This window comes from Anarhichas minor, unplaced genomic scaffold (genome assembly GCF_050575085.1).
Source record: "Anarhichas minor isolate MPS153535 unplaced genomic scaffold, ASM5057508v1 ptg000058l, whole genome shotgun sequence".
NCBI classification, from domain to species: Eukaryota; Metazoa; Chordata; class Actinopteri; order Perciformes; family Anarhichadidae; genus Anarhichas; species Anarhichas minor.
In genome coordinates, this window is record NW_027466504.1 from 13,164,201 (window position 1) to 13,184,039 (window position 19,839).

Sequence of the window (19,839 nt, forward strand, 5' to 3'; positions counted from 1 at the left end):
ATTAAGAAAATGGAAACTGTCCCTCTGGTTTATTCATTTGAACAATAAACACAGAGGAAAGAAGTTAAGGTTGAAAAGATAAAGAAAAAGGGTGAGTGGGCATGTGTGGACCCTCAAGTCCAGCCACTGTAAGGAGTGTGGTGGTTCACAGTCTTGATCTCAAGTAAAACCCCGGATCTACGTAACTCAAGTTCAGCAGAAAACTGCGGCCAAGGCAGCCTCTACTTCGAAAAACAGTCAAGCAGCCCGCGTCAGTCAGGCACGCGTATATACTAGGCATTACGGTAAGTGCGTTATATATATATATATATATATATTTTTTTTTTTACTTAAAAACAGAAATAAATAAACAGAAATAAATAAAATAAAATAAATAAAAACAAAATTATACATTGAATGAATGATAATTTAACAATAATAATGACAGCATGCAAACTGTGTGTCAAGGAAAAATGCAATTCCAACTATGTGAATATTTGCTCAAATATATTAATAAAGAATACATTTCCAAAGACTAATATGAAAAAATAGTTTGTGACATGGGCTATTTCCTTTTAAATTAGAGGGAAGTTAGCTCCTTTTTGAGATTTTAAAGGGCTTTAATTCTGAAATTCTAAATAAGAACGTCCTGATATTCTCTAAAGTGGCCTGGTACCGACCCCAAGTGAAACTAGTCAATTGGTGTAACCTTGAAGTTGCGGAATGTGATGTAGTGTACTGTCATTTTGAAGTCATATTGGTCTTTATTATTATATTTTTTTACAATTATAATTTTGTCTTATTTATTTATTCATATGTTGACGTATTGAATGACTGTGTCATGTCCTATCACGTCCACCGTTCCGGTATGTTGAAGTCAGTTCATACACGCTCTTACCTTAATGCCTAGTTTATATGCGTACCGCAAAAATGTCTCGGCTGGCTTGAGCGAAAAAGGGGACTGTTCTTGCCTCGAACTATTGCTATGGCTGCAGCGATGTGGACTGCACGAGGACCGAGGGCTGTGACTGTTGTGGGGACAGTGACGAGATCCAGATCCAGTCACACCGCTTTAAAATCCCAGTATGATGCACTGGTAATCGGAGGAGGTGAGATCAATGGAGAAGTGGTAGCAATATAAACTCAGAAAACACAGCGGCCGCGCTACAGCACAACGACATGCAACTTTGCAACATTGATACAACGTTTCAGCTAAGTTTGCAAAAGTGCTCATTTTAGAAGTTTAAGTCATCTCTTTGGGGAAATTACGTTTTTCGGAAAACTGTCTGACACATATGTTAAATTTCATTGCAGGACACAATGGATTGGTGGCAGTAAGTTATGCGTTTGTTTCCCAATACCTAACGTATTCTGTAATACATTATATGGTTCAGCAACAGGGTAAAAGTTCCGTTTGTTGTGTGTGTGTGTGTGTGTGTGTGTGTGTGTGTGTGTGTGTGTGTGTGTGTGTGTGTGTGTGTGTGTGTAGGCTGCCTATCTTCAGAAGGGAGGACTGAAGACAGCGGTGCTGGAGCGCAGACATGTTCTAGGAGGAGCAGCTGTGTCAGAAGAAATCTTTCCCGGTAGGGTGGCCTCTGGGATACATTCCTGGCTCGACCCAGGTCATAAAGGGTCGATTCACTTAAAGTTAACTACTTGTTACCCCTAGTTGTATCTCAATGCACTGACGTTGGATACTCTGCATGGTTTTGCATGTTGTGGAGCAGGTTTAACTTCTGTAGACTACAAGCACGTGTTATTAGGGGTTGAATGTATGTTGAATTATCAGCAGTATCACATTGTTTTGTAATTTTTTACTTTTGTGTCCAGGTTTCCACTTCTCCAGGTGTTCTTATTTGCTCAGTTTATTAAGACCGCATATATACACAGATTTGGAGCTCAAGGTAAACATAGCAACTTGTAAAATATATGAATTCAGCTAATTTTGAGGAAGGCTTAAAGTGGTTGATGTGGTTTGCTGCTTTCCATTTGTTGTGTGCATGTGTCTTCAGAAACATGGGCTGAAGGTGTACATGAGGGACCCCCATGCTTTCACCCCCATGCTGGAGGAGGGGGTGAGCGGTGCCCCGCCAAGGTCTCTCACCCTGGGCTCAGATCTGGCCATGAATCAGATGGAGATCGGCAAGTTCTCAAAGAAGGACGCTAAGGTGGTTTACGCATTATGACAGCCGTAGTAGATGGTTGACTGTATTGTGCATGTTTCTGCATATTACACTTTAGTGCATTATGTATTTAAGCTCTTGTCACAGTATAGTATGAACTGAAAAAGTTCTTTACCCATTCTTTGACATGTAACCAGGCTTTTCCAGAATTCAATGCATACCTTGAGAAGCTAGCAGGAGCCATTCACCCTCTTCTGGATGCTCCTCCTGTAGACATCCCAGGCATTACCTCAGGATCACCCATGAAGAGGCTGGCTGCAGCTAAAACACTGATGCCTGTCGTCAAATGTGGTGCGTTGGCAGGCCTGAGCGAAAACACCTTGATATTGTGATGCCAGAATAAGAAATGATTCACCGTGTACTAATTCTGTTTTGCTTTTGAATTTAAAGGTTTGAAACTGGGAAGAAACATTCCAGACTTTTATGAGATTATAACTGCACCAATAATGAAGGTTTTGTTACAGCACACACTAACTTTGGTATTAATTTCTCTTTTCAGTCGACTGCATCGTGACTAACTCGTGCTTTGTGTCGTAGATCCTCAATCGGTGGTTTGAGTCGGAGCCCCTGAGAGCAACACTGGCTACTGATGCTGTGATAGGAGCCATGACCAGTCCAAGTAATCCTGGTAGTGGGTGAGACATATTTTAGACACCCCTCTGGCACACAGACATTCATAACTACAGGTTTAACTGCATTGAATTAAACACCGACCTTGCCTTGAAGATATGTGCTCTTGCACCATGTGATGGGAGAGTTGGAGAAGGAGAAGGGATCGTGGGGTTATGTGGAGGGAGGCATGGGACGCGTGTCTCAGGCCATCGCTAGCTCTGCTCGATCCTGCGGCGTTGACATTTTCACTGAGAAGGTAATATGGTTTTGATTAATCATTCTGATTTGAATGCCGTTTGTTTTGTGGAAATGACTTGTAGCATCTGTATTTTGGTCTTTATGCATGTACAATGTGTATCCTTGGCAGGATGTAGGACAGGTCCTGGTTGGTTCAGATGGTGCTGCCAAGGGAGTGGTGCTAAAGGATGGCACAGAGATCCACAGTAAAGTTGTTTTATCAAATGCTACCCCATATGTTACCTTCAAGAACCTCACACCTCAGGTAATATAGATAAATACACACCGCATGTCACCATGGCACCTGACCTGACAATATAACTTACTCTGGCTTCCTGTTGTCATTGTAGGCTGCCCTTTCTCCAGAGTTCATCAAAGCCGTAGATCAGATAGACTACACCTCACCTGTGACCAAGATCAATGGTAAATCTGTTCTGTTTCTGTCATGCTAATTGAGCTAGTGCAAAAGTGTAATTAGCTAGTAGTTGTTGTGTTTGCTGCTAAAAAAAAAAGGATGATATTATAAATTGTATTCGAAGATGCTGAATGTCAAAATAATTTATAATATGATCAGATCTGCTCTGTGTCTGTTAGTTCAACGGTGTGCCGGCATGCAATATTAAACCCACGCCACCACAGCAACTTCTGAACTGGACTTGAATGATTTTCTTCAACATAGGTTTCTATTATTTCATGGCGTAGATTAGTCCCAAATGGTTCACTCTATCTCAGAATTGGCCTTGGAAGATATTGGGCTGCCATCATTTAGTTTACGTCTTATAAAACATGTTTAAGTGTGCAGTTACTTTTAAAGAGAAGATGACACATAGACTAGCTGCTGTAGGCTCACTGTCTCACTTGTTAGTTCTCCAGCCATATGTTTATGATGTTTAGATTAAACACTGCATTCTTTAGTCAAACGTAACTCAAACTATTGGTCTCTTTTTGTTTGTGTTGAACCGCTACTTACACACTTTTGAATGCCGCCAAGCAGTGGGAAGTTGTAAGGCAGACTTGGCAATAAGGCAAAACAAATGTAGTGAATCCAGAGGGATCTGCTCTTAGTCGTCCACTATTGCGTGCTGTCGCTATATTATTACAGTGTAAGATTAGGTCACTGCCTAAGCTCTTGATACTCTAAACACAAGTTTCAAAGGTTTTGGGGTATTATAAAACAGTTTAAAGCACACACAACTAACAAGATGTTTAGAGGTCTTTAGCTTCCTGCTTGTTAATTACAGCAGCGCCTGAGCTGTAGGGCTTTATTACTCAGGAAGTCTTTACTGCCTACTGATCCTTTACAGTAGACATAATGATTGTATACACTGTTTTGTAGAATTTATTTTAAAAGTCTTAGCTTCATGGTGAAGGAATTTAGCAGTGTTAAGGGCAACATATTCCATCCACTGAGAGTCGCCCTGAGTGTAATTCAAATATCAAGTAAGCTGAAACTTAATAATAATAATATTAATAATCTAAAAGATTTTCATTGAAATAAATGTCTGTAAAGTCATTATCCATCTCTGTATGGGGTAATTGAGCCTATGACCCATGGATGAAAGCCCTTGCATTTGCAGTATTACGAACTGGGTGTCTGTGGCAGCATTACTGTGATGAATCACAAGAGGCACACACTGTTTGGATCTCTGGGAAGTAAGATCCCCAAAACACACCTGCAACTACTGCTTATTGCCATAGCGCCAAAGAGAACGAAAAGGAAACATTGTAGCTTGAAGCACACACTTTAAAGATATGGAAAAGTGCATATAAATGACACATAATGTAATTTTCTTTTGTTGGGACCTGTTTTGTTCTTTTTATAGTGGCAGTGGATAAGCTACCAAACTTCCTAGCATCTCCCACACCAGATGATAAACCAGGACCCCACCATCAGTGCTCCATTCATCTCAACTGTGAAAGTGTAGAGCTACTGGAGACTGCATACAAAGAGGCCATGAATGGACGTCCCTCAACAAGGTACATGTATCTTCTCACTCTGAGTCAACACTTGAACACATGACTCTCTTTAAACAACCAAATCATCCCGCTGGTAAGCTGACCATACATGCAAGAGATACTCCTGGAGACAAACATAACCTTTATAATGTATATGTCTTAAATCTATAACATTATATGCCTTGTAATAGATATTTTCTCCACACGTTTATGTCAACATGACTCAACAACAGACTGGGTTAGGATGTTCACATATCCTCATCTGGTAGATAACATTTAGAATGAATAGGCTTCTGTCCCCTAAACACGAGGTCTAGCTGCCACCATATATATTTAAAAACATCCTTTTATGCTGAATTTCCATCAACAACTCACCCATCATCTTGTCTCATCACGCCCGTCTGTTCTTTTAGACCCATGCTGGAAATGACCATCCCCTCTGTGCTGGATCCTACTCTGGCTCCCCCTGGCTGCCACGTGGTGTCACTGTTCACCCAATTCACCCCCTACCACATAGAAGGCAGGGAGTGGACTAACCAGGACAGGGAGGCCTATGCAGACACTGGTTCGAAACACAAAATAATCCAAGAGTTCTATCATGCTGTGCTTAAAGCTGATAAATGTGTTTTTTTTAATCACATGACGGCAGATATAGACAGGAAATGAGACATCCACGTTTAAATGTTGAAATTCCAAAATGGATAAACAGTGTTTGAAGTTGATACTGATTAACCTGTTTCCATGAATGCCTGTGTTTGTCTGTCTCTTCAGCATATGACTGGGTGGAACAATACGCCCCTGGGTTTAAAAAGTCGGTTGTGGGCAGCGACATCCTGACTCCCCCTGACCTGGAGAGGATCTTTGGGCTCACTGGAGGAGTACGTATGCACTGTATAGACGTTTTAAAGCTGAGCAGCAATGGGAATGTTGATCCATTGCTCCACTGGATGAGGAAGTCATTTTGCGTCCTCTGCAGTGTTGTGTCATTCACTATCTGCTTAGAGACAGACCTGTTGTATAAGCAGTTAATGGTTACAGACACTTTAACCACAACCCATGAGTAAGATTCAAAGTTCACATCCGTTGTGTAAAGTGACACAGACTCAGTGTTTACTGCGCACAACTTTATGAGCCATTAAACAAATGTCAGACTACTTTTATCATACTGATGTAATGTATCATATTGAGAAACAAAAAAGAAAAGTCAATATTTTGGTCTCATCTTAACAGAATATCTTCCATGGATCAATGTCTCTGGACCAGCTCTACCTAGCACGACCTTTGCCCTCTCTCTCAAACTACCGGACACCAATAAAAGGGCTGTATCTGTGTGGCAGTGGCTCTCATCCAGGTTTGTTTTTAATGCTAAACCCTTAGCTAAATATTAAATTACAAATGTGACTGTTGTGTGCAAATTGTAGTATAAGTACAATAATTAACATGTTGTGTTTTCGGGTGTGAGCACAGTTAATGAACCTTTAGACCTTTGGTTGAAATCTTATCCTCACTGCTGATGATAAAGAAATTAGGTCATTTAATGATGTCATGTTGCTGAGCAAAGTGGTTCTGATTTCCGCACACTGAACGATACTGACTAATCTGTGTCTATTCTATATGTTTAATGTTTTCTTTAGGTGGTGGTGTGATGGGCTCTCCCGGCTGGAATGCAGCGCTCACTGTCATAGGTGACCTGAAACGTCAGTGAAACATGAGACAGCATCCGCGTGTGTTCCGCTCATCAGGATTCAACCTCTCTTTTGTCTTATTTGTATGAATTTGACTGATCTGAGAAATTAATTTCAACACTCAATCCAACTATCAGTCTGATCAGCTGTCTCTCCATCATGCTATGTTTTTAAGGGTATCTGAAAAGAAAAAAAGGGCTAAATGTTTGAATGAAAGAGGGTTTCAGACTCTTTACAGGCCGTCCATGTCAAAAGTCCACCAGACATTCACTCCTGGTTTTAAACACTAGTGCAATACTGCTGCACTAAATCCTGTTGCGACACCACTCATCTAACTGAGTCAGCAGAAAATCACTGATACCAGCACAATATTAATGTTGACGAAAGCATTTTTAGAATAACTGACACGTGTCTTAATTAAATACAATGGGACTTTAAACAACTTTGTATGAATAAATTCAAATGAATTCATGGTTATGTCTTTCATTTTCTTTAAACTATGTATAACGATCGCTGGTGTGTTTTATGTAGGCTATCAGGGTAGAAACCTAACAGGCTCTCTTCACAACTGATATTATTTTGTCATGGAAGGAAAACACAGGCGCTGCAAATAACATGATCAATGACTGTTCTATTCAAGTGTCCCAGTAAGTGTCGGTACCTTGAATCTGAAGCAGCTAAATTAAATCCAGCGATCATTAACTTCACTATTTACACATGTGCTTTTCCTACTATGATATGTCAAAATATCCTTCTGTGAAAAAGACCGTATCCATGAAACAATTACATTTTTTAGTAGAATAAAACATGTGGGTGACTGTTTAATTTGATAAAATATAATTCATTATTTAATTATATTATATAATTTAATATAATTATGCATGAGCTACCAAACTGGTTTCTCCTTTGGACTCTGGAGGAACCTAAAAAATAAGCTTGAAGCTTCATTGTTCCTTGTTTATAGTTGAGTTATGTGTTTATTCACTTCTTACATAAGATCTGACTAAAAGCTGGAGAAGAAATCCAGTAAGATACAAATTTGTCAAACCCAACGTACATATTGAAGTAAATGTACTGAAGTATTTTCCAGCATTGTGTAATGTTATTTGGAATAAACATCCGGTGCCACAAGTGGTACCTAGAGTTCTACATTATTAATATCATATTATATTAATTATGAACAAAACACCTGAAGTCAATAAAATTGTACATTGTATATGTACTTGTGTTATTATAATTCTTATTCATAGGAGGCATATATAATGGTCATTGTAATGATTAGAACTGAAACGTTCATCTAATAATTGATAATGGTGTCCTGTGCCTTTAAGACGCCGCTGCTCGGGGTGGACCCAGCGTCGCCGTTTGACGCTCAGGAAGTGGACCAAACCACCAAAGATTCCCGCAGATTCCGTATCGATTGTCCCAATGTTACTAAACGTGTTCACACTGACCTAAACATTTGTCTAAATACTCTTTGTGGGATATTTGAGACGATAATGCTGGATGGTTGCACTCATGAAATTCACCAGAGACATATGCAGGCTGCTGGGACTCGGGAGCGGTAAGAAACGTCCCACTTTTTCAAAAACTTTCTAAACTCAACCACAAGTTAAATTGAGCCCGTCTGCGATAATAAAGCGCGTGTGACAATGAAATCGTGGATGTAATCTAACACGCGGTTTATTAAGCGGTTTATTGGTGATAGTACGTTGCTGTTGTCTCTGTCGTTAAGTTCAAACTGAGTTCTTGGTCGAACAATGAAAGTTCCCCTCTTGCCAGTTACACCCTCGCTTGCACCACTTCCAAGTTTTTGCGCAGTCGGTGCCAAACACTTTTTCTGTAAAAAAAAAAAAAACCCGTACAAACCCACTTCAACATACTTTTACGACGACAGTAATAACGCAACTCACACGTATAAGTATGTCGAATAGAGGAGGTGACGTGCTTAAAGGACTCAAACTAGTCTCCAGACAGACGGACTAGAAGCACATTCCTCGGGGCATGTCGGTATGATAACGATGCCTCATAGGTGGCAGTGATACGTTGACCGCAGTTACATCGGCATCACGTTGCGTCTTGAAACACGTCATGTGCTCACACTTTGTTCCTCTTCTCCGACATTTTCTGGCAGTTCAGGCTGTTTCAGCAGGCTAGTCCACCGGCTCGCTCTCAAAAACCACATCAGCATCCATTGCTGCCAATGACGATGTGATAACGTCACCTTTTGAAATGTGACTCTAAATCTAGGTCTGCAGGTGTCACATGTTCAGGTTGTTATAGTCGGACTTCACTAACTCACAGAGTGAACGTTTTTGGTGGTTCTGTGTGATGAAGAGCTGTCCATGCGTGTAAAGATGCACGCACTTCATTGTAGAGAGGTTGATGATTCAGCAAGTTTCTGTTTCAGTGTTTTTTTCGAACCACTTCAGACCTGACTTGTGATTTAGTACTGATTGTGTTCTCTTTATCCGCCTCCCCTCTCTCTCTCGGTGATGCTGTGCACAGATTGATTTCCAGGTTAAAGCTGCAGTCCGTGATGATACCGGTGTTTTACATTCCTGTTGAAAAGAGCTCACACTCTCCTTGAAGGGGAGAAACAGAGACTCTCTTGTTGCTTTTGTCCACTGATCGTGGATCATTTGTTTGTTCGGAGGACGTCCCACCATAGTGAGGATTTAACAAAACGCCTGATTCAGCTGATGGAAGGGAGCTGTGGTTGTTTCTTGGCATTTGAGTCGTGAGCCAGAGACGGACAGCTGAAATGTCTTCCACTTTCTATTTACGTTTTGAGATGCTAACTCCTTGCAATGGTGGGCTCACTGTTTACTAAAGCTAATGAGACTTGGTTTAGACAGTAATTCTTTTGCAGTTATCACAGAACAATATACACACAGAGACAGAATGAGGAAGTCCAGTGGCTCCTTCTTTCCTTTTGCCCACGATAAATGTAGTATGCTTAATAAAGAGCGACGCAGTAGGAGACTTGCAATCACTCCCATCAATGCTCCCCGAGTCATAACATGAGTCACAGACCAAGAATGAATTTGTCACTACCTAGCAAATGGAAATCTGACACCGCATAGAATCCTGCAGGCAGGGTCCAGTGTTTTGATTCCTCTTGTCTTTACGTTTGTCTGCTGTCAGTGGGCTAAAATCAGCTCATGGGTTCTGGTTTGATCTGATCTATGCCCCCCAAAACACACACACACACATTCAACAGTCAAGGCATTTTTCAACCACGTTACCGAGAAAAGATGCCATGTTTCTCCACAGCAGTACCTGCTCGTTGAGCATGGTGCAGTGGAAAAGTTTGAGCAAACATGTCTCTCTTAAGACCAAAACAGAAACGCCTGTGTGCATTTTTGTCTCATGATTACCTTTCCTGGATCTTTTTTTATGATAAAACATTACGTCACTCTCCTGTCGCCACCCATTGTCATTTAGAGTTCGTCCTGTTTGTGGTTAGATCTGAAAGTGATTGAGGAAGGAGGAACATGTCTGCCATCCAGATGACCTACAATTATAATGCTGCTTGTGGATGTCTGTTACATCGTGTACAGAGCAACATTATTGCAAAGCTTCACTGTTATTATCAAGATATATGTGTGTGTGTGTGTTTCCCATCAGGCCCCCCCGTCCAGCAGCAGCAGGAGGAGCAGATGGACTGTGGTGCCGCAAACCTTGACCCGAGTGATGATGCCACTTTGTCACAGGTAAACAAATCGTGTCAGACTGGCGGGGCATTGTCAGGGCTGCAAGGGCTGAAGGTGCAATGTTCAATAATGCCTGTTTGTTCAGGATGCATTAAATGGAGAGGAGGATCTGAGTGAAGAGGAGAAGGTCAGAAGAAGGGCAGAGCGACGCAAAGCCAAGAGGAAGGTTAGCACACACATCCCTTACACCCCTTAAACATCCTGCTTGTTGTTTATAAGTAAAGTCTATTATGCTATCCTAGTCATGCATTTTCTGATGTGTCGAGCACTGCATCTGTTTCAGCGCCGTCGAAAACGTAAGAAGCAGGAGCAGGTTAAGCAAAACGAGAGTGCCGAACCGGTAATAATCACATTATTCCTTCTAGGAATGCACTCTACATTTGCCTTTACTGTGGAAAAAAAACAAACTGGTTCTTTATATGGTCCCACACATTAGGACGATGAAGACGAGGATGGGGGTGCAGAGTCTGAACTGGATGATAGTGAGTCAGAAGCAGAGGTTGGTGCTGAAGAGGAGAAACAAGGAGTGCAAAAAGAGGAGAAAAGGGAGGCTGTCTCACACAACCACGTCGCCACTCCAGCGATGGCTCCTGCAGGAATCAAAGGACATCCGAAAACCCACGCCAGATCCACTGAAGAGGTAGAGGAAGTGTACTAGAATATTCTGCATGTCTGAAGTCTCTGCTGCTATAATGTGTAGCTATAAACCAGTGGCCAAGACTCTGTATGCAGGTTTTAACTCCAGCCAAACGCCACAGTGGAGGATCAGTTAGGCTAGTATGTGTTTGATATAAAAGCCCGCATGCTTGTAGGCCTGGATGGCAAAACTTTCTGTGTCCCACAGGAGCCAGAGTGGGATGTGAGCAGTGCCTTCTTTGCTAATGCTGCTAGCCATATCAAACCCAAAGGAACAAGCCGCAAGTCCAAAGAGAACAAGGAGAACGAGGCCAGGAGAGAGGTGAATGAATGCTAAGAGATGATATAAGATGAGAAGCTATAGCAAGACCTCCCATCATAGCTGTGCACGATTGTTCTTGTGGCACCAATATGTTGCTCTGACAGTTCCAAAGTCTGGTGTGTGGAAAAGTGGACTCTGGGCGTGTGTGTGTGTGTGTGTGTGTGTGTCAGCTGTGGGATGAAGCTTAGTTATTAAAATACATGTCAGACTATTATATATGAATGACAAAACAAAGTAGAAGTATAAAACCAAAACACGCATCTAAAAGATGTACTTATGCATTCTCTTGTCAGCACTTCATAGTGTCTCTGCATCTGATTTGAAAAGACAAATCTAATCACTTGGTTAACTACCTGAATATGAACTGATAAAAATAATGTCTTGTTTACAGACAAATGGAACTGACACCATGACCAAGAAGAGCGCGTCGTCACTGACAGGTACGAATTGTTCTTTGCATAACGGGGCACAAAAGCAGCCTTTTTTAAAAATAGGTTATTCATTGACAAAGAACCATAGCCTTAGAGGAAATTATTGATTTTAGTTTTCTTTATGCAAGCATGTCAGCATGCAGCACTGCGGTCAGCTGAGCCCCTCGGGCTGCCGACCCACCAGAGAATTATTTACAAGCATTTTTTCTTTTTAGCAGAAAAAGGCATAAAGCTGGTGCAAGAGGGGCAGTACGCACAAGCTGCCAGTATGTTTACAGAAGCCATCAAATGTGACCCAAAGGATTACAGGTACGTCAGGACTATTTGATCATCAAGGAAATCCACACATTCTAGGCACGTGTAAGATATTCTTTTTTTGCATTAAACTGCGTCCTGTAGGTTCTTTGGGAATCGCTCCTACTGCTATTACTGTTTGGAGCAGCATCCTCAGGCCCTGGCCGACGCCGAGCGCTCCATTCAGCTGGCCCCCGACTGGCCCAAAGGACACTTTCGCAAGGGCAGTGCTCTCATGGGCATGCAGGTGGGTGTTTATCATGTAATCAAAGAAATATATCGAGTGAACAGCTTTACGCTCATGGTGTGGTAAGATTAGCCTTTACTAACTCATGTCTGTGGGTCTCCGTGTGCGTTGTAGCGGTACAGTGAGGCAGAGAAGGCCATGGAGCAGGTGCTGAAATTTGACAAAGACTGTGAGGAGGCTGTCGATGACCTCTTCAACTGCAAAGTGCTGCAGTTAATGGTAAACACACCCTCAAACAAAGTGGCAAGGTGTTTCCTGTAAGCTTGGTAGCTGTAAATGCAAATAACTCCAGCTTCCTCTGAACTTTACGATCAAATTGAGTTCCTTTTCATTTTATTTCCATGACTGGTCGTTCATTTTTTTTTTCTCTTCTTTCCTCAGGAGCTTGGTTTTGAAGAGGTGCAGAGTGTCCTACTGCTGGAGAAGTTTTCAACTGTACAGGCTGTTCTGGCATCTTGTTCCGATGCTGCTGCCAGGGGTAAGATCACATGTCCGTATTAAAGAGGGCCAGCCTTTCCTCTGTGGAATGCTGAAGAGGAATGGAAGCAGCAATGGGCTAGCCGCTATATGTTAAAAATCCTACAGCCTGCTTTTTTTTTTCTCGATTGATGAAGCTTCTTTTTTTTTTTTTTTTTGTTCTGCAGCTGGGAGCCAAGATCCGTCAGTTGTGCAACCAGGGTAGGTGACAATTTGTTTGTCCAATCAAAGCCACGGGTCAGAAGGGTTCCAACACATTCTGTATCTGAGCTGTGATGGAATTGTTTTCTCTTTGTCTCTCCTTCAGAAGCCCTTGCCCATCGCTGTGGGTGGGAAATGTGACCACTGAGTTAACTGAGAAACATCTATGGGACATTTTTATATTGTAAGACTCTAGTCCATTACAGTACTAACTAACCTAATTCATGACTTGAAATGGGTCTATATAAACACAACGTCCTATTCCTAATTCAATCATTGGAAAGACATTTCAGCAAACACTTGTGTGTGTATTTAATACTTAACCAAGGTGGTTAAAGCTGTTTGCTTTGCATCTTAGGTATGGTGAGATCGAGAGTGTCCGTGTTCTGCATGAGAGATTCTGTGCCTTTGTCAACTTCAAGAATGCAAACATGGCTGCTCGTGCCATGGAGAAACTAAATGTGAGTACTCATCTGGCCCTCCTCTTTCAGTCCTCTGTCTGTTTTTGAAGAATATCCTTATGGACTTCGAGTTGTGTGTTTGCTTCCTATCACAGGGTTATTGTATTGAAAACACGCGTTTAGTGGTGCGCTATCCTGACCGTCGCACGCAGAGGGTCCTTCCCATCCCACTCAAGACCTGTCTCCCTGCCACACAGCAGGCCGGGGCAGCTGTTGGGTGAGACGCACTTCAGCCTCACTTAAGAAACTCTCCGTCACTGAAATCAAACAATAGAATTTCAACTGTTATCTTCCTCTCTTTCAAGACCTCGACGACGTGGCCCAGTGAATGAAGACGAGTGTTACTTCTGGAGAACCACCGGCTGCCATTTTGGGGACAAATGTCGCTACAAACACATTCCTGATCAGAAAGGCAAGGACAGGAAGCCCTGGCAGCCCTGAGCTCAGTTTACTCTCTGCCTCAGTAGTGTGCAGGAAACTGGGATGCACAGAGTGTGCCAAAGGAGCCGGTACTCACTGGGCCAGGTTCTCTGGGCTATTTTATATTTACTGATGCAGAATGGACTCGAAGGAACAGAGCCAGCACTCGGGCTCTAAAGCAGGGATGGTCACACATGTGCCACAAAGGACTGGGAGCGTGAAGATTTTTATTTCAACGAAAGCTTTTACTCAACGATATCGCTCAGTAGTAACAACACCGGAGCAACACAATGACCTGGTGTAGTCCTTTGTTTTGCATGTAAACCTTCACATTCGCAGCCTTCCATGGCACATGGGGACCTATTCCAGCTTTAGGGGACACAACCTAACCTCACAGACGTGCAACATAAGGAGGAACTGCTCGGTCCACGATGGGGGAAAAGTAATGGCTCTGTCATGGGCCGCAGTAATGAAAGGACTCAGTATGGATTTTTCAGGTTCTTCAGTGATGATCCTGGGGACCCTCCTTTAGAAATTCCATCACAAATCAGTGCCCCCCCTCCCCCCCTATTTTCAAAGTACAGTAACTCGACCAATACTTCAACTTGCAGTCTGTGAACCTGATTATTAACAGTTATGGTTTATTCACGGCCCACAACTGCTCACCAGTCTGCAGTTCAGTCTGGTACTCACTTTCCCACTTGTTGTTCCTCCTCCTATATCAACACGTTGTCTGCCAGACCAAAGACTTACCAACAGACTTACACGGCGTTTCATTACCTCCCCTACGCACATGAGGTTCTTTTAGCCAATAAGCTCCACAGGCCCAGAGCGATGCCTTTCGTACTGTGCGACGTAGCCTTAGTTAAGATGATCACACATGGGTAAATAGACACAAGAACTACACCGTTGTCTCGAGGATTTGAAATTGTAAGTATTAATGCATGGACTAGGTGTATCTTTCACTTTATCTATCGGCTGGCCCTTTGTTGATTGAATAGGCAGACTGCATGCCTGTTGAGTTGTCGTGACAAGTTCCGGAGGACTCATTGTACGGCATGGAAGAAGTAGTGGAACCATCTGACCTGCTCTATGACTATGCAAAAGGTTAAGTGCCAACTCTGTGTCAGTCATACACACGCCTTTAATGCCTGTGACATGGCAATGCCATTGATAAAGTTCATACTACAGGACTGTGCCTTACTAAAAATCATGTTCAGCCATGTACACACACACACACACGCATGGCCACATGTGTAACATAATCCACTCGCAGAACTTTTGAATCTTAAAAAGCAGTGTTTTTAACCATAGGGCCTCCATTTCAGTATTTCAGTGAACCAAAGAATGCTTCATCTGATGACTGCACTAAAACAGCCTTGTTTTTTAAAAATACGTTTCAACACTAGGCAGTGCATTGAAACCTATCGGCATGTGTCTGTATCGTCCACTAGATAATGATTACAAACTCCTGGTTTAGGTCCACACTACATTCACTAGTAAACTATGCACAGCGTAGTGAGTATTTATTTCCTTATTTATGCTGACTTTTTTTCCATTTCTCTTTTACAACATAACTTAGGAGCTGAATACAACTTTTCATTTACTGGCCTGTTAGTGTTTGGGTAAGTCCCCTCTTCGGTTTCTTCCTGACTTTAAGAGCCATTTGGTGCAAACACTGTCACATGCTGCACTTCTGCTTTTCTCGCATTAACTTTCCGTCTCGTGGCTAAAACTTGTGAAAAAGGAATTGGGCACCAAACTTTAAGACCGCACTTGTTGAACTTGCTCGTTTCTTTTTGGACTGGTGCTGTTAACAATGCCGGTGCTTTCAATTTTGCAGGCTAATATAATGCATTGGATGTTACTGTAGCATATTAGTATTTACTTATGGATATTTCAGAATGGGACATAAGTATTCCCTGAGTTTAATTTGAACTATTCGGTATGTTTTTCATCTTTTTACCTTGTTTGAAACTTTTTCAGGAAAAGGCATTTTTAATTATAATATACACGTTGATAACCAGAGCACTGCAATCCTGTTAATCTTCCAAATATTTTGTATTATCGTTACTGCACTGCGAAAAGAGTCTTTTATATTTAATAAATGTATTTGAACCACCTATGTCTGAGTCTCTACATGAGTAATATTACAAACTGGGGAAGAAATGTCTGAGGAATGCAGTTATTCTACTAATATGTCATAAACAGGAATGTTCTGGGTATGTATGTGGGTTTTCCTGCCTTCCACTAGGTGGCAGTGTTGTACTTGAAAGGTTTGCACTGAAATATGTCACCAACAAGCCTATGCAATGCATACACATTTGTCTTTTGTGATTTCCAGGAACCAAGTTCCTCTAAGTCAGGGGTGTCCAAACTTTTTTCAAAGAGGGCCAGATTTGATAATGTGAAAATGCCCAAGGGCCAACAGTCCCTGCTGACATTATTTTAAACAATACAAGTAGCCTATACATACGTTATTTAATCATTTTATTTTCAATGACAGCAAATAGCAATGTAACCAAATGTAAGCAGCTATACTCACTATTTTAAAGTGATTAGTGACTCATCTAAAACATTTAAAAAATGAATAACTTCAATAGAATCATTCTATACACTGTAGCTTCTTTACATTGTATTAGAATGTAAAGAAGTTACATTCTGATACAATGTAACTTATTTACATTCTATTGGAATGTAAAGAAGTTACATTGTTGCCTTTTCTTTTCTTCCCACAAGAACGTAATTTTGTCAGGTTGATAAAAAAATGTCACTTTACTTCCTGACATTGTTATTTTACCACAGGGGTGTCCAAACTTTTTTCAAAGAGGGCCAGATTTGATAATGTGAAAATGCCCAAGGGCCAACTGTCTCTGCTGACATTATTTTAAACAATACAAGTAGCCTATACATAGTTATTTAATCATTTTATTTTCAATGACAGCAAATAGCAATGTAACCAAATGTAAGCATTCATGTGTGAACACATCTCAACAACTATTCTGCCTTTCGTTCACATCTTGAAAGTCAGATAACACAAAGAACAAGCCATCTAAAAGCTAATTACATAGAAACCGATCAATATTCTCACCTCAAGACAATCTTAAATATGACTTAGTGAGGGTAATGAAAAGTTGTCTCACATTTAAGTTCAACACACATGAAACAGGCTAACGAAAAAAATCAAGTTGTCTCTTAGTATCTGATGATAGCTCTTCAGTGTTACGAGCCAGGCAAACATTAGCAAACTCGGTCTTCTTCTCGGGGCAATTATGTTTTCTGCTATTTTCATAACACAGTCTTTGATAAACTCACCTTCCGTAAAAGGTTTGTCATGTTTAGCTATTACCATGGCCACTTGGTAGCTTACTTTGATGATGTTTTCATGTGAAAAGGACCGCTGCTGTGAGGCCAAGTTATCTTGGAGTTGCTTCACTTTTCTAGCTCGGTCGCGCTCTGATAGCTTGTTGTAGCATTAGCATGTTTGGTCTCGTAGTGTCTCTTTACATTATATTCCTTAAACAAGGCAACAGTCTCATGACTAATTAGGCAGACACAGTTGTTTCGGTTTTCGGTGAAAAAATTATTGCGATCTCCACCTCTCCTGGAAGCGGCGGCCCTCATTATCGACTTTCCTTTTTTTACTTGCCGTAACATGACAGGTCAAGGGTCAGAGCCAATTTCAAACAGCCAGACAGTTACAGAGTGGTGCTGCCACCATGAGGTAAAAAGAGGAATTGCATGTTGAATTTGTATGATTTATTCATTCCGTTTTGACTGTGCTGGCGGGCCATAAATAATGCATTTTAAGACAGAAGGTGCGGGCCATATAAAATCTGACCTCGGGCCGTGATTGGCCCGCGGGCCGGACTTTGGACATGCCTGCTCTAAGTCATCCCTGATACTCGAAACCCAGAAGCTGTAAATCAAAGCAGGCCTGGCTGGTGTGGGAGGAATATGGTAACCCTGTCATCACTAGTAGGAGACACTTGTGTGGCCAGCAATGAAAGATTCATTAGGGAATCTGTAAGCACCCAGACCAGTGGGAGAGGGAGACGTGACGAACAGTATGTAGAATGTGTGGGAAAAGCAACCATTATCCCACATGACCTTTTGAATTGAGAGTAACTAAAGGCTCATGCCACCTGCGAATGCATGTGTAGTCCATGCAAGTGTGGCAGTTCAAGATGCTGCAAAATGAAAGCAGCAAATTAAACATTTTCACATGAAGTGTATCTGAGAAAATAATTGTGTCATGCCCTCCAAAATGTATAAATAATGCAAGAACAGAACGCCTACAATAAAACTATCGGTGTTGGGTTTGAAAATAAAAGGGCATTTACAAAGGAGGCTGGGTGGAGTAATGGCAGATACTATTAGGTCGCATTGAGTTTTTGAAGCTCGATTCATTCTAGGAACTAAAATCAGGTTATGTTGGGCTCTGATGCTTTGACCTCTCTTCTGACGATGTGAAAGTGCAATACTAAATTGGTAGAGTTCCCCTTTGAAATTGCATGCATATCCTTTTAAAAAGAAAAAGGGGGGGGGGGGGGGGGAATGGGTATCTTCTAAGGATTTTCCACCACTATCAGATTTAAGGTATGCACTGCTAACACTCTAAATTGCAACCTGATTTTATAAAAGGTTTACCTCTAGATTTAGCATACCTTAGAAGTTCTGGCAAAGTTGGCCTTTGATGCTTGATCTAATGAGATCAAGCTCTATGTAGCTTTCTGCACTCTCAGCCCTCTAACCAGTACAACATATCCTCTATACAGTATGGGCCAACATGCTCCAAGTAAAAGCATTATGAAAGCCCGGGGAGACGGCAGTGGGGGTGAGCATGAGGAGGTGCTGTCGTTTGAAAAGGCACTTGTTTATTGTTGGAGAGCATGTATTTATTTCATGCCTCCACAGATTGTGGGTAAGGGCAGAGCCGGCTCGGTCGGCGTAATTAGAGAGGTGGAGAGAGAGAAAGAGAGAGGGTTCTGCCACAGAGAGCTGCTTCGCTCACATACTCTCAGCCCTGTGAGCCCTGTAATGCACTCTCACCAGCACACACACTCTGAGCTGTTAAGTATTGGCACACAGGCAGGGACACCTGTCTGGTCTAGTTTAATTAGTCTGATACGCAACAGTGCCTCACAAGTTATAATGGAGGAATGTCACACATAGCAATGAGTTATATTTTTAACCTTTCCTCTCCCTGTCGGCCTTGGAGATCCCTCTGATTTGGCGCCGCTAATAGGGGGTCAGCTCTTCCTGTTCGGGTTTACCAGTCAGGGAGGGACCACCATCCTGCCACCCAGTCACACCATCAGTCGCACACACAAATATCTCAATTACGGCTTCAAAGTTTACACGTGTGCACACAACTAGACATATATGTAACGTATGTTTTTTTAAATTGTTTCCCCCCTGTGAGAACACTACATACTAGTAAGTGTTATTACAGTCTTGGTTGATGTTTCGGTTCCTGCCTCCCCTGTCATGATTGTAATTTTTCACGTCTATGAATAAACTGTGCTGCCTCAAAGAGGTGCCCACTGAGGTTGACTTGCAAACTTGCAAACTGGAAAACAGTTTATCAACACAACATCCCTGAGGCCAAAAATGTCTATGTAGCTAAATTTGCACCCAAATCTTCCCGAAAGGACTCAAAAAATAAATAAACAAGATTCAAACCCACCGAAAAGGCCTCAGAACACATCTGGAGGAATGTTCTGAAGTGATCTCGGTTAGAAAGACATAAACAGGACTTTTTTCCTCATTTTGTATCTGGATCTACACTGGTGACTCAAATCTTTATGCTTTCTGTACCATGATGATAGGTTAGACTATAGTAACATACTCCCGGGCAGGGGTGGTGTTTGGCATATTCTCATCAGTCACGTGCACCATGGCTACGGTGAGGCTGGGCCTATTTTAGAGTTGGTGGTTTGCGGCCATCTGAACAAGGAAATATCTACCCTGTGGTATAGG

General features: G+C 41.8%; 2 protein-coding genes across 3 annotated transcripts; both read left to right on the forward strand.

Moving 5' to 3' along the window:
- The first annotated feature begins 964 nt into the window (after positions 1-964).
- pyroxd2 (pyridine nucleotide-disulphide oxidoreductase domain 2) lies at positions 965-7,117 on the forward strand. The gene is made up of 16 exons (XM_076076773.1): positions 965-1,088; positions 1,294-1,313; positions 1,469-1,562; positions 1,810-1,883; positions 1,992-2,147; positions 2,300-2,453; positions 2,553-2,614; positions 2,700-2,797; positions 2,889-3,030; positions 3,142-3,276; positions 3,362-3,434; positions 4,835-4,988; positions 5,381-5,532; positions 5,739-5,845; positions 6,198-6,318; positions 6,602-7,117. Exons 1-16 carry the CDS (start codon positions 965-967, stop codon positions 6,670-6,672), a joined length of 1,737 nt encoding a protein of 578 aa, XP_075932888.1. The 3' UTR covers positions 6,673-7,117.
- Positions 7,118-8,029: 912 nt separating this feature from the next.
- On the forward strand, positions 8,030-15,980 carry LOC142932980 (uncharacterized). 2 transcript variants are annotated; one of them, XM_076077110.1, is made up of 16 exons: positions 8,030-8,216; positions 10,283-10,368; positions 10,454-10,534; positions 10,652-10,708; positions 10,805-11,008; positions 11,213-11,326; positions 11,718-11,766; positions 11,973-12,066; positions 12,157-12,298; positions 12,413-12,517; positions 12,680-12,776; positions 12,943-12,976; positions 13,083-13,160; positions 13,335-13,437; positions 13,533-13,654; positions 13,743-15,980. In XM_076077110.1, exons 1-16 carry the CDS (start codon positions 8,159-8,161, stop codon positions 13,876-13,878), a joined length of 1,560 nt encoding a protein of 519 aa, XP_075933225.1. In that variant the 5' UTR covers positions 8,030-8,158; the 3' UTR covers positions 13,879-15,980. The 2 variants fall into 2 exon arrangements, with proteins under 2 accessions (XP_075933225.1, XP_075933226.1); XM_076077111.1 differs by having other exon boundaries at positions 11,976-12,066.
- The last annotated feature ends 3,859 nt before the right edge of the window (positions 15,981-19,839 follow it).

What these genes read in the sequence shown, in the direction of transcription:
- pyroxd2 (XM_076076773.1), top strand. Translation starts at nt 965, where the DNA reads ATGGCTGCAGCGATGTGGACTGCACGAGGACCGAGGGCTGTGACTGTT. An exon ending in TGCACTGGTAATCGGAGGAG is followed by an intron (nt 1,089 to 1,293) that starts GTGAGATCAATG and finishes ATTTCATTGCAG; the next exon opens with GACACAATGGATTGGTGGCA. An exon ending in TCTTTGGGCTCACTGGAGGA is followed by an intron (nt 5,846 to 6,197) that starts GTACGTATGCAC and finishes TCATCTTAACAG; the next exon opens with AATATCTTCCATGGATCAAT.
- LOC142932980 (XM_076077110.1), top strand. Translation starts at nt 8,159, where the DNA reads ATGGTTGCACTCATGAAATTCACCAGAGACATATGCAGGCTGCTGGGA. An exon ending in TGTGACCCAAAGGATTACAG is followed by an intron (nt 12,067 to 12,156) that starts GTACGTCAGGAC and finishes TGCGTCCTGTAG; the next exon opens with GTTCTTTGGGAATCGCTCCT. An exon ending in CCGTCAGTTGTGCAACCAGG is followed by an intron (nt 12,977 to 13,082) that starts GTAGGTGACAAT and finishes TCTCTCCTTCAG; the next exon opens with AAGCCCTTGCCCATCGCTGT.